Below are 14872 nucleotides of genomic sequence, written 5' to 3'. Positions count from 1 at the left end.
AAATCTCCTTGACCAGCTTGGAAAGTTAAGTTTTTATTTAAAAAAATATATAGTTACTTACCTTTTTTTAATACAAAATCCACTTGAAATTTCTTATTTGAAATAAAATCATTTCAAATCTTTATTCGAGAATATAGAAGCACTCCAGGCCTTTATTTAAAATTTTCCCAAATATATTCATTATGAAAAATAATTTATATAAAAATGCTTTATTGAACAACGAAAAAATTTCGTTCATAATCAATACAAAAATCATTTTTTTGGAAAATGTCTTCTAAATCATTCGTTCTCAACGAAACAAAAAGAAACTTAGAATATGTTTATTTTATAGAAAATAAATAATCTCTCGAATCACTTATAAAAATGAATGAATGAAAAATATTTTCATCATTTATTAAAATATTTAAATGTAAAATATTATCAATAATAAAATAAAAATTATTGTCTAAATATTTCAAACGACATAAGCAATGATTTTAGAAATATATTTTTTAAATTATTTATTTCTGTAAAACAAAGGAGCAGTCTTATTTTATTATTTTGCCATCCAAAAACCTTCCATTTCTACTTATAAGAAATAAAAAGTTATTTCATTTAAGTCCATGATTTTAGCAAAAAAGGAAATTTGTTTAGGCATCTGTCCACTCAAATTTACATCCAAAATCTTTCGAAAGGACAATATGTCATAAATATTTAAAAAAACATTTGAAAAATTAGACGTTAACATGGTAATTTGCATATTCGAGTGTTTCACGCCCAACAAAATTTAGATTTCAAAGGCTTAATGAGAAACGATGAGGATGAAAAGTGAAAGTCATGTTACATTATGTTAATAGTACTGAGCTCGTTGCCACATGAAATCGAACGAACACGACATCTCTGAATATAGCAAAGGCATGGATTAGTCACCTGATACGCATAAGGCTTTTCGACCACTAGCTTAAGCTATAAATTGAACAGCGAAACAAACGTAATAGGAACCACATGAGGAAGCAATTATAGGCATATCGTGCTCACTGTTCAGCATCCTATAACTTCTAGAACAAGCGTGCGATGTCGCGAGCCCATAGATTTTCAAAGGGGCGCGCAAAAGTGCATGCTCTCATCAATCGTGCACGTCTCCAACTAAAATGAGAAGAGGGTCAATTGATTTTCATGCTAAAGATGTAAAGAATGAATACAGAGATAAAACTAAAAGGGAGCAAAGATCTAGCTTTGAGACACCTTTAAATCCTAAGAACTCGAACTTGACCTAGACAAAAGTACAAACAACTCCCTCCATAAGAAACTTCTCTTTTGCAATCAGCGTCACATGAGCAAAAACATCTAGGAGCCAGAACAAATGCGACACAGATTTCACCGGTTCAATAGAAGAGGAAGGATCCGTTAAAAGACTTATCTTCTTCGACTGTGGGCAGCCTTTCATTCTCCCAAGCACGCCGGCCACACTGGAGACAGCTGTATCAGGGCTTTTTCCGTTCTCAATCTTCACAACATTTACAAGTAAGTACAGAAGGAAGGAAATACAATGTAACTACAAGGACATAGAATCTGAAACACTTATATTTTCTTTGTTAAGGAAACCTGACACAAGAAGTCATTCCACATGAGAAGGAACCAAAGTCGTCGGAGGTAAACAAGAAGAAACCCATTTCATGAACTTAAAATCCATCCATGCTGTTAGGGTATTCCATCGCTTCCTTTCTATGAACAATTTCCTATTCCTCAGGGGAAAGATCCAAGTCTTCTTTGCAACTTCCTCAAAAATAATGTAAATCGACTAACATAACAGTGTCATAAACAAAATGCAAACATGCATCAAAATCATATTGCCTAAGAAAAAAAAAAAACCATGTCCTCGGGAAAAAGAAAAGCCTACGTAAGTCCACTAAATTTTTATGTGCATGTACAAGACTGTTTACCGTGTGGTATAAAGCACCAAAATAATGGAATTCATCGATAGTCTATGCTGCATCTCACAGCCACAATTCTAAATGTCTTCTGCCATTTATCAGTAGGGACTATTCTTCTTAGTCAGAGGATCCATATCCCAAAACAAACCTCAAAGGGCCACTATCAGGTAGGAGGCTAGATAAGAAGCCATACATTTTAAAGTCTTCGAGGAAGATTCAAAACTACTATTTTAAACAAAAGCAGATAGTTCTTTATGTAAAAGCAAAATGAAGATATTGCTCCATTGAGTCAAATATTAACTCTTACCTCCAGCCACAGTAACGCTAGAGAGTTTGCAAGCCTGAACCATACTATACTTTATCAACTAGAAAAGTTCAAAAGTGCGCTGTCAGATCCTGAGGACCTGAAAGCTCCCCATAAACTCAAATGGTAAGCAATCTTTAAGTTCCAGAAGTACCTGCTGATACCAGGAAGCAAAATTTTTTTCACGATGGTTGCTGTACAACGTACAATGTACACAGAACTGGTTAAACTAATTCTGCCATCGAGCATTATTGGAGCCAGATCTGACCCCCCACTCACAAAGGCACAGATGATTGCCAATGCCAACAGAATTTACTTTTTCTGGGCAGTGCCTTCCTCATTACATGTCACACGACAATGTGAAGCAACCATCTGCAAGGCATTAATGTACAAGCTCTCAAACTGCCATTAACTTAATAAGATCACACCCACTCAAAGTTCGTTTCTTTTGGCAAAACCAACACAAGAAGGCAGTCGACTGGATTAGGAGCGATCGAGAGCAGAGAACAAATGTCCTGTGAATAAGGAAGAATAAACAGGAGCCTTGCCCATATAGAATTTACAGCAGGAATTTTAATAACTCCAGCACATTCCCTCTGCTTCAAGTACGATATAAAATCCTGAAACTGAAAAGAGTTAAAAAAAAAAAAAAAAAAACAATGGTAAGACCTTAAGCAAATGTTTCACAAGGGGGCACATCCATGATCAATATGAATTCACACCACTACGTGAGGATACACAGATAATATAAAGACTTGTAATCAATGAAACGAGATGGAAGCTGATAAACACAATTGAAATGTTAGGGATTTGCAAGAATTCGCTTATAGTTGTCCAAACTACCATTTTTCACTACTTCAAATCAGGTGTCTAGAATACATTAAATTTCTTTTATCATCAGTACAATGGTTTAGATTTTCATTTTTTTAGAATAGACTAGAACAATCTAAACATGTCGCCATTAAGCAAAAAAGATTTTCACCATTATTTAAGTGTCCCTTGCTGATTTGTCATAAACAAATAGATTCTTAGGCCAGGTCCATGCCATTTTTTGAAAAGGAAGAACTTCGGCGGATCTACAATCCAATCAATTTCTACCATAAAAAGGGGTATGGATAAAAAAGTTCATTTGGTTTTCATGATTTGATCAATTGTTAGAAAATAAAAAAGAAGACAAGTTATCAACTTACGCCTTTACAGTCAGCTGCAGAAGACGGGATCAGCTGGCACACTTCTCTCTGCATCACAGGGGCAACCAATGAGAATACCATTAAGAGTTCTGAAACAACTATTACAGGTGTTGAAAGAAATTTCTCTTTTCTCAGCATTACTTAAATTTTTGGAATTTAACAATATCAAGGATTTTGGTAACAAGCACCCCACACTAGTTATGAGGAAAGCTTGCAACCATGCTATGTGTAGTCAATGCTTTGGAAATTGAAACCTACCTCATTAAGTATACTTAACCAGAGCTCTTAAGGAACTCATATACTTAACCTTGATATTAATATGACCAAGCAAATATATTGCTACAGCATTGTTCCAGATGCACATCACAGCAAATCAAAATAAGGTAACAATGCAATGATTAACTGCCCCAAGGAGAGATTAATAGCACACTTCAATATAAACACATTGACAATTTTAACCTGTGGCAGGTTAAAACATCAAATCTCCGGCATTACCCATTTGTAACAAACCAAATTCACTGATTAAGCTGCACAGTGAGAAAAATGAAGCGCAACAGGTTTGATGACAAAAATCAAGGGCAGAAGTTGATGCTAGGTATCTCCTTAACCTAAGGCTTCAAAGTGTTCAGCATAAGTAGCTACTCAAGGGACATCAGCAACAGACAGAATTATCTAGAACAATATCTTCCTTGCTTGGATCCAGACTTTCTGGCAACAAACTAAAATTTCTCCTAGCAAAAGATCGGTTTACAATTCCCATCCTGAGGTGGCACCTTGTCAAACTTAAGTTTCACATTTCGAACAACCCAGGCCTAATTATATACTCACGGAGACAGTTTGGCTTATCTTGCAAGCATCGTTAGAAAGACTTCACTAACTGAAAATCTCCCATACTTCCAGGATTTTTCTGATTCTATACCAAACTTTGAAAGCTCTATACAATCAAAATCCAGAAGTAGCAGTTTAACAAACAAAGAAATCACAGTTGAAACCACACAGGCACGATTATATACACACAATTGCTTTTCTTCAACCTTGAAAACTTAAAAAACTAGCCCCAAGTAGCTAGTAAATCCAATCTTTACGGATTTCTTTACTTTATTTTATACCTAACTTTCCAATCTACCCCCAACTTTTATTTCTACAATTTTAATATAGGTTGCACATACAAATAGTATACACAGATCTGGACCATTATATAAAACTGGACAGGTATGAACCATATGACTAGCAATTACTCTTGCCTTTGTTTCTTCTTTCTAGTTGATGAGGCATTATTTTAATGCCCCAATAACTACTTCTTAGAGGTCATATTGTCAGACTGACCAATTATTTAAGAAGGGATACATTTGAATCTGACAGCAAAGTCAAAGGTGAATTGAAAGTTTTAGAACTTCAAGGTAATTAGCGTGGGTGGAACCATGAAAACACAAGGTTTCCAAGGTAGGCCAGAAAATAAAATCAAATGTAAGATAGCAAATGAAAGAACAAGGAACAAGAAGTAGCGCACTCACCCTATGTGGCGGAGTACTGGTAAATGTTGACCTTACATGCCGAAAATCAGTACGTTTTGTCATATCTAGTTTAACGGGCCACCTGCACAAATTATCAGCATGAAAACAACCTTAGTGATTAGTTCACCCCAAGAAGTTGATGCAAAATGGTGACAACATTCTTACTCAGTAGGTTCAGAGAGGCCATTTGAATATTTGCACGTATTTGAATCCACTCTGAATGCATGAATTGTGCAGTAGTGAACTCCACTTTTAGATAATTTTCCCTGCCACTTGTACTGAGGATCATGTCCTGACCTTTTCTCGTTGGAGGATTCTCCGACAGGGGGAGGAGGTGGAGGAGGGGGAGGAGAATTTGGTGGAGGTGGGGCTGAAGGTGGTTGTGACTGAGGTAAAGGAGGGGGAGATGGAGGTAGCGGAGGTGGCATATCAGGCTGAGGTGGTTGGGATGTCAAAGGCACAGGAGGGATAAAAGTTTGGTCATTCCTCACCATGTTTCCCTGTATCTGTGCCAGAGGGGTCACAGAAGGAGGAGGATAAGGGGCAGCAACGGCATTGGTTTGAAAATTACTTTGAACTGACCCTGTTATTGGATTCAGAGGCATGTGATGACTAGAACCTTGTACATCCCATGGATTGGGTGGGGTAAAATACATGGGTCTCATGTATGGAGATGCTGGAATTTGCTGAGGTGCCAGAACCGGTCCTTGTGCTGCGACTGGCATGCATGATATGCTCCCGGAAGCTGACTGCTGTTCAACTTCGGGCTTGTTGTACATCCATGCTCCTCCATTTGTACAAGAAACCACAGGTGGACCTGCAAGATTGGGAGTCAATACACAATTCCCGCTTTTAAATGGGAGATGACTTAGTGAACATAAATAAATACCACACTGTGAAGAATCCACCGCCATGTTCTGCTCAGCACCAACAGAAGCATCCCATTGTGCAGCTTCTAATGCGGTTCCATTTTTCTCAGTTCTCAACCTTGGGGAGACTAAACCCATTGAACTACTCTCTGGATTTAATGAGACAGGAGGGCCTTGTTGCTTTGCCAATTGACTGTTCAGAAATCCCCAAAAAAAAAAAAAAAAAAAAAAAAGAGAGAGAGTTCAAAAGGTAGGGAATTTCCCTAAAAGCTGATATGGAAGAATTAAAGGCAGATATTCCCATTCCAAAAACACTAGCAGATAATAAACTACCTCAGAAACAGATTTTCAGAAAGCATACACAACTTGCGACCCCTCGTAACAGATTTTATCCTCAACAATGCAAAGTTATGGTCTAGCTTTTATAACAAAAGCCCCCACATTTGGACTCTTTCTTTGATTTTGATTGTGTGAGAGATGGAGAGACATTTTAAAACAACAGCTGCGATGACAACAATAATAAAGAACAAAGAAAGTTGATTTGATCAGAAGAATCCAATAACACAGCCCAAACCTGAATTCAATCTGAAGGAACATCTGAGGACAGGCCTGAAGATTTCTCAAAACAGAAATGGCAGCATCAACGCTGCTGCATTCAACCACCCAGCCACATCCCACATGCGTATTATTGCGGGTCACCTGAATGATGGAGCCTACATTGCCAATAGCAAGTTTGCAAATGGCCAATATTTCATCATCCATGATGTAAGAGTTGGCATTTGGGGGATGCTGTATCCAAAGAGTGCTTGATGGCATTTTATTTTCTCCTCTCAAGGTTGCAGATTGCCAGTTTCCAACATTATACTTAGAACGCAACGAAGAGAGTAAAGAATGTAGGGGAGACATCCTAGAGCTGCCAGCAGGGCTCTGAGGCACTCTCTGAGACTGAGGTGAGCCAATATTATTGTTAGAAAAGCTTGCATAGTTATTGCTTCTTGAAGATCCGGGAGTATCAATGGGAGATATTCTAAAATTACTTGGCCCTGGTGGCAGGCGTTTAATCATTTCCATTCGATACTGTCTTAGATGAGTCATCACAGCACAAGCTTCCTCAGGAGTTTCAAACTCCAGTAGCATCGCACCTTCATTGCCTAGATCTGTAACTGTATAAGGACCTTTGTAAAGTGCTTTCCTTGATTCATTCAGTAACTCGTCCTTCATCCACTGACCCAAAACATTCCCGATATAAACAAAATTGCTATAACCAACGGCCACACCATTTACAGATCCCCTAGTTCCTAGTCCTATGTCCAAAAACTTAATGCACCATGGAAGATGTCTTCGCATATGATTCCGAGCCCTAATAGAATCCATGATATTTCTATACTCAACCAGTGCAAACCGTTTTCTTGGATAGAAAAATAAATGTTCAACAGGACCAAATTTATCTGCCTCAAATCTCACATGAGCTTCAGATACATCATGACCCAAAGCACCCACCCACAGCTGGTTAGAAGCAGAGTATACATCCATAGCTGCTGGTTCACCATCTGAGAACCAAACCATTTGACTCGGAAAGCCACTTGGTACCGCATAATTACCCTTAGGGGAAAAACTATTTGGTGCACTTCCTGCAGATGATCTCATGTGAGGTGAGGTTGCCTCTGCTTTAAGGACATGATTAGAGTCAATATAAGAAAAGTCCTTCCTGCCTTTCAAAGAATTAGTCCTGAAATATGATTGGGATCTGTTGCCAGGTGAAACCAACTGGCGCTCAGGCACATCTCTGGGTGTGCAAGAAGATATGCTACCTGAAAATTCACCATTTTCTACAATCTCAAGGCATGAGGACCTGGATCCTGAGCGACCATGATCACCAATCTTAGAGTGATGATCCATCTCAAGAGGAACCTCACAAGCCTGAGGTTCTAAATGTTGATTAGGGTATTTATGGCTAAAATCTTCACTGCATGATCCATTATGAGATCTTACATTATCATCTTCCCAAGATGATTTGCTGGGGATAGAACACTGATTAGAAACCCCACGCCTCAAATAATGTCCGCTAAAAGATGTGCACGGATTAAAATCATCTTCATCACTATCTCCTAGACTCTCCTCTAAGTTGACCAGTTCACTCAGAGACTCTAAGCAGCCTTCAAAGGCAGATAATGTTTCTGACATAGCTTTAGAAGATGCCAATCTTTTTAATTTCTTGCACTTCCTAACAATCCAAGTTCTCAAGGATGAATCTTTGGCAATTGCCTGCATTAAAAAGCTAGTCAACAGCCGCTACCACTGAGAAACCATAAAAAGATAATTCAACAGGCACATCATCAACTCACATGTAAAAGATACACAACTTCATCAAACATTTGGCATGTTCAACAAAAAGTTATCCTTGTCATCAATATTTTAATATGGGGGAAGTCCAATTTGAAATTCAGTTTGGTTATACAGTTTGCATCTTCATTGAAAATATGGATTGGACCAGGTTTGACCATAATGGAAAGCCAACTGAGTCAACTGAGCAGGCCAGTCCAACCTCACAGGTCCCAACTTTACACGATTTCAACCAAGATACTTAAGACAGTCTTCAGTAAGAAAATAAATGTTTAAGATTGTTTGGTGGTTCAAGAACTCTCTAGTCCCTGTCTAGCATGTAGCTACAAGCCCTCGCTGCTAGAACATTGAACTACCCTGAAGACATTTATTAACCTAATCCCTTACAACTTATTGTCAACTTCAGTTTGAACACATACCCCTTCACCTATTTGATCAAATCATTTTGCTAAACCAAGATATGTGCATGATGCTAACAAGATCATCCATCCTTCAAAGGCAATTGTGAAATGCTGTGAACAGAGACCAGAAATGCCTTACAGTTATAAAAGTTCTCCCAAGTTCGTTTTGAGCAAAATATCCATTAGTTAGCAGCATAATGAAATTAAATGTGACATCATAAAAGAACCACAACACAGAACACCAATAGCATTATGTAAATCACTTTTCATTCTAGTAAGTAGCAGAATCCAGAAATTTACAGTTCTGAAGGGGCAAGACAATGCAAGTAGCACACTCCAGCCAAGTAAAGCATTGCCTATGAACACTTCTAACAAAAAGCTGCCACTAGCAAAATACAGTAAAGAGCAAAAACTAATGCTGAAATAAAGATAATGACGGGATGAAGAGAAGAGATCCAAGTATTACCAGTCCTAACAAGCAATTCTTCGGAACTAAAGATCCATTCATAGAGGAACTTTTGCCATCTAATGGTAGGTCCACACTCACAACCTCATTCCTGTCTCTGCTGGTTCTAACAGAACCTGTACATGACTTAGCTTCATCACTTGAGTCATCCATAAGGCAAGCCACATCATCAGCATCAAGCCTGCTCGTTACCTGATTTAGGAAATAAAATCCTCCATTTTGAGTTCCTTCCTTTATAGAGGAGTTAAGGAGCTCAAAACAAGCCTCGAGCATGTTCTTAGTACAAGCACAGAAGATCCGAAGGGCACTCAGTGCACGCAACTTAGACAATCTAATAAGTGGAGAATCATCTCCATCTAAACATTTTAGCTTGAGCTCAGAAAAGATCTCATCAGAATCTGGCATCCTCAAATTTTGTTTACCAATGATCTGGACAATACTACTTCCCTCAAAAGAGGACATGAAAAAGTTGAGCACATTGTTAAAAACGGTCATGCATATGCCTCGGATAACAGATGATGTTGGTGCCAATGAAGAAGCTGCGCAGCAAACATCAACTAGACCAAGAATGCAGGCTTTAGTAGTCTGAAATGCAATTCCATCAGCATCCCCTCCCTTGGTCATAATTGCAAGGTTCCAATTGTACATATTGACTAAGACTTTTGTTGCGGCTTCAAGAGCAGTCGGACAGTATGATGCGTATCGGGGAATAAGATCAACCACAATCCGTTGCACACTAGAACAACCTGCGTAGAGAAGAAGGAGTGAAGCATTCCTGCTGACTCATGTGCCTTTAAATGAAGAGGCAGGATAATTGGAAGCAAAAAACGAACAATAACTTCACATGGCATGGTCAGGGCATCTTCCAGGATACACGCATAGATTGATGCTCCCATACTAGATGGATGAGATGGATCACACACAGCGCAAAAAACATAGAAGCCCAGAAAATGCAAACATGCACAAGTTTGAGTTCTAAAATACCATAGTAAAAGAAAATCCTCAAACAACAAGATAACAGCCAGCTAGAGGTCAAATTGAAGCAAGAAATCTTGTGATCACCAGATAAGAAACCAGATTAATCTTTTGGGTCAATTTTTTTTTTTTTTTTTTTTTTTTTTCATTGTTGAAAGTAGAATAGATCCTTCATTGTGATCCACAACTAACAAATATCTCAAAAATCTGGAATCAAACAATCAACAAACAACTTTTTGCATCACAAAATGCTTCTCCTCAGGATCTAAAGCATATTAGCATTGTCAATTTAATGTTTCTGTATCAAAATCATCCACCACTTTATATTTATGACAGAATAATTAAGTTCTTAAACTCTTTAACGATTTCAATCAACTCCTTACATCTCTCAAATATATCAGGCCAGAATCCCACACGCCACTTATATCAGTGAATCAAACTTCCAGCCTATTAAGAGACACATTTTTCTGAGAAATAAGTTCATAAGGGATCCAGACAAATGACTTTTGGGAAATTTCTGATCAGCTGAGAAGCTACATAAATGTCCAAAATTAACAAAGAATAATGTCTAGGTCATCAAATTTCATTTGGATCCAGAAAAGCGATGATGTTTAACAAAACTTGTGAGAAACACAAATGTAAACTCGGCTTTAAAAGGTTAAGTTGATCTGCATAGACCAAATTACATTTCAATTAACTGCATATATGTTCAACAATTTTTTTTTCCTGAACCCTTTCTAAATGAATGTACTCAGAGAAAGTTCCCATATCTATGTCTACTTTACAAAAGAAATTGCTTTTCTTACCAATTGATCTTCTAAAGCCAGCAGCTAGTTCCAAAAGACAAGTCAATACAAGAGTCTTGAATATGGAAAATCAAACCACTTCCGTCCTCTAGTTAGGGAGAATAAAATCAACAACAAGGTTATACTTTGCTTCAATCCCTAGAGAATTTTCAACCCAAGGAGAGTACGCTGCTGATAATTCAACATAATGTGAGAAAATAGTAGAGCACCGGAGATAACTTTGAAGAACCCTTTTTGCTCGATCAATAAGATCAAATTTTATCTAGGGGAAAGAACAAAAGAGCACTCAGACATTAGATATTATCACCATTACCAAACTCAACAATCGAACAGACATAACGCAATCACCTCACTCCACCAGTCGCTACACAAACTAAGAATCAATCCGAACAAGCGGAGACAATCGAGAAAGCGAAATCAACTCTCACCTCGCGCGGCAGCAATGAGGGACAGATAAGCCGGCTCCAATTCGGGCGCGGGGCGCGGCTCCTTCTGGCCAATGCAAAACCTAATCCGCTTGTAGGCCTCGTACACGCCCCGAATCGCTTCCCTGTTCCTCCTCCTCGCGGCGATTTCCTCCTGGGACGGCGGCCCCGGGGCGGCGCGGCGGCGGGGTCGGGGCGGGCTAGGGTTTGGGGCGGCGGGGGGCGGCGGCGGCTGCGGCGGCTGGTGGGGCGGCGGCGGCGGCGTTGGGGGCGGTTCCGGCTGGGGCTCGTAGAGCTTGCGCTTCTTCAGAGGCTGCTCGGACGCGGCCATGGCTGTGGAGAGGGGTGCGGTGCACGCGCGCCGGTCTTCCTTTTGTGGGAACGGAGGGCAATGGTGGAATTACACCTCCGAGTCGGAGTAAACCGGAACAGCGAAAGGACGCACGTGCCCCTGCTAATTAGCCCATCGGGCTAATTACTTCTTGGGCTTTTTGTCCCCCCAAGCCAAGCCCATGATCTCGTTTGAAGAGGCCCATTTCCACATCCCCAACTTTTGCTGTTAAAAAAAAAAAAAAAAACTTTTTTGGATGAGCCGAGGCTACAGCGGTAAGCACCCGCTATCGGAAGGCCTGTGAAACACCTTGCAAGTCCCAAAAATTGGTTGAGTTTGACCTGTACTTCATATCGGTTTTAGATGATATTATCGTAACCATTGGAGCTGCAATGGCAAAATCGTGCAAACTTTAGTGAGCTCGAAATACAATTTGAATGTATGTGGACGAGAGAGCGATGGATTACAATGATCGCTTGAGCAAAATTGTCTCCAAACTCAGTGTTTTTTCGGGTTTCTCTTCAAACTTTCTTAACTTCATGTCAAGATAAATCCAAGCTTTCTCTGTCGCATTGTGTATGTCCTTCGTGATGAGGTATTTTGTTCTTATTAGGCAGACAGAAGATCTTAAAGGTGTTAAGACGTCAAAATATCGCGTTTACCAATCAGGATAGACCGGTTTTCGGCGATTGATTAGCTAACCAATTGATTAGTACCTTTTGCAACATCACCAGAAGTGAATGGAAAGTGACATAAAGAAAATTAGGAGAGACTTTGGATTCACCGGCATTAGAAAATTGGAGGTGACGTTTCCGTGTAGGGCCACCAATTGCAATCATCCCGGAAAGGAGAAGAAACCGGAGAGGAAATGGAGTACGTGGAGCCAATTCGACAGAATCGACACCATTGTCCTCACCTTTTTAATTCTCCAATGTTGCGCAATCACCACCTTCTGGGCTCTCTTATCTTTCTGTTTTTCATTTGTTTTTTTTTTGTAAGTCTCGCATCTCTCTATTTTAGTATCTATTTCCAAGGTTTTTCAACCCGAGGGGTTGGATTATTCATCCAGACTCGGATAACATGGAATGAACTGGTTTGGCCAGCGGTTCAACTGATGAATCGGTGAACCGGACCCATTATTTGGACCGAACTGCCCTAGTTTGGCATGTTAGTTGACGGGCTGATAGACCTCTTTGGCGGTGAAGTCGGACGGTCACTCAATTATAGCCCATTAAGAGGTTAAATTCAATCCTAAGAATGGAACGTGGCATGACCGTCTTCACTTAAATGTGTATATATATGCACGATGAAAACATTGTATGCCATTATATTAAACTTTCACTATCTGCAGAAATTGGTCGAACCTTGAGCTAACCGGTTGAACTGCCACCTAAATGCATGATCAATTTGCCCACCATTCGGGTTTTAAATACACATATATCTCAAAATAGTTAGTCTTAATCTTAGCAATAGGGGCACCACCAAGTTCTTGAATTTTTTTCAATTTAATTAGCTCTCTCAAATAATGTATTTAGAGCTACTGACACCTTTTGAAATTTTTCTTTGTCTTTTAATAATTAGAACTTACTACGTCCAACAAATAATTAGTATTGTTATGAATTAATAAACAAAGTAGCTCTTTTTTTTTATCATAATCAAGAATTAACGACCTACTATTATTGATTCTCATCTTAACCATGTAACTTACGAGTTGAAATGTATCAAATATCGATGAAATAAACAAACTATATACCAGCTTATAAACACGACCCATGTTGTTTAGTGAAAATGACTTGGTATAACCTAATGTTGTTTAGCTTATTAACAAATAAATGAAAACGAGTTAAATGATTTTGTTGTTCATAAATGAGGATAAATGTATCTGAAAGGCACTAACGTTTTCAAAATATTTTTCACAGAAGTCGTTATTGAGGAAAATGACAGTATTTTTGGATGTGTGAAATGGAAATTTTTGAATTATTTCCATAAAGGGAAATATGTTTAGTTGTAAAGGCAATGCGGGCTATTTCTTCAAATTCGAGTAAAACGCTAACTTAAAACCTTTTTGGAGATGAATATTTTTACCCATCGAAAACAATTTATTTTTCTCTTATGGTTGAAATCACCGCCCTAAATGGAAAAAAAAAAAAAGTCTTTAGCTTACATTTACACATCATATTAAGTATTTGAGTGATAGGATCTTTTTTTTTTTTTTTTTTTTTGGGTATGAAGTAAGACTCGAGAAAGAGGAGGGTTTGTAATAAAAATAGTTTATTAAATAACTGAGACAATAATATCCAAGCCACATCAAAATCAAAGAAAGACATAAAAGTCATCAGTCATGTAGCGACAATGGTAAATAAGCTACATCAATGGCTATCTCCTCCTTTACTTACAAAGTTCTCCACCCCTACTCGAAAGGAGAGATCAGCAAACTTCACCATGAACGTCTTTCCAGTTTTTTTCATCCTCCACTGGAAAGTCAAATGCAGATCCAATTGCAACTCCATCAAAACCGACGACGACTTCATTGTTGTTTACACATCTATCCAAGTCGTTCCGACACTTCATCATAAAGCACAATAAACTGAGTCGTTTTTTTAGGCTTTCATCAAACCCATCAAAATAGGTGTGTGCATCGGACATGATCCAACTTTGAAACTAAACCTAATCAAAGCTCAACTGGCGGAACTAGCCAAATCATATATATTTTTATTTTTGAATATCAGCAAGGACAAAATGCACAAATTATTTACAAGAAATAATCTCTTCTTTTATTAGTATCTCCCTCGTGATCGGTAAATTTATCATACATTAGAGTAACTTCTAATAAAATTAGGACTTTTTAAGAAAGAAAATAAATAATAAAAAAAAAAGTGCATCGCTGGTTTCCAAGACAACCTAGGATCTAGACTGGGATTGGCCAGTCTGATTCAGTCCAATTCCAAGATGGACATGGTTGATTCTTAGTTCTACGTATTGGGAATCAATTATGTCCAATCCACTTTCAGATTCTAGTGTGGGAACCAATCCATTCTTTGACCAATGATCGCTACATCAAAATCATGATCTAAATCAATAGGTGAGGGTAGTCAACTTCTGTAATCATTATCTAAATCATTATCTATACTGCTTAGCAAAGTATCCAATAGCCATGTCTTTTCTGATCACTCATCTTACCATACATATCTATCATCTTGTCAAATACTACACATGAGGAGCTGGACCTAACAATGCAAATAAGTTACCAAAGACACACGGTTTGAGCTATAATCGCAGCATCAGATGTCTGTTAGACCAAAGGAAACATATGATTGGGACAGCAATGATGTATG

At 38.5% G+C, this 14872-nt stretch overlaps 1 protein-coding gene across 6 annotated transcripts; it reads right to left on the bottom strand.

The window, feature by feature from the left end:
• Positions 1-1126: 1126 nt before the first annotated feature.
• LOC120294816 lies at positions 1127-11547 on the bottom strand. Of its 6 annotated transcripts, XR_005552145.1 has the most exons (10): positions 11210-11547; positions 9001-9746; positions 6365-8055; positions 5811-5983; positions 5087-5738; positions 4922-5003; positions 3408-3455; positions 2372-2843; positions 2221-2278; positions 1127-1458 (listed from the first exon to the last, which is right to left on the bottom strand). XR_005552145.1 is itself a non-coding variant. In XM_039315467.1 (9 exons), the coding sequence occupies exons 1-9, from the start codon at positions 11535-11537 to the stop codon at positions 2238-2240; spliced, it is 3885 nt and encodes a 1294-aa protein (XP_039171401.1). In that variant the 5' UTR covers positions 11538-11547; the 3' UTR covers positions 1127-2237. The 6 variants fall into 6 exon arrangements, 2 of the variants coding, with proteins under 2 accessions (XP_039171401.1, XP_039171400.1); XR_005552142.1 differs by having other exon boundaries at positions 1127-1486; positions 2221-2843; XR_005552144.1 differs by having other exon boundaries at positions 2221-2843.
• Between the last annotated feature and the right edge of the window lie 3325 nt (positions 11548-14872).

The sequence above is a fragment of the Eucalyptus grandis genome, chromosome 6 (genome assembly GCF_016545825.1).
Source record: "Eucalyptus grandis isolate ANBG69807.140 chromosome 6, ASM1654582v1, whole genome shotgun sequence".
Classification (NCBI taxonomy): Eukaryota; Viridiplantae; Streptophyta; class Magnoliopsida; order Myrtales; family Myrtaceae; genus Eucalyptus; species Eucalyptus grandis.
This window is presented reverse-complemented; position numbering and strand designations above follow the sequence as displayed.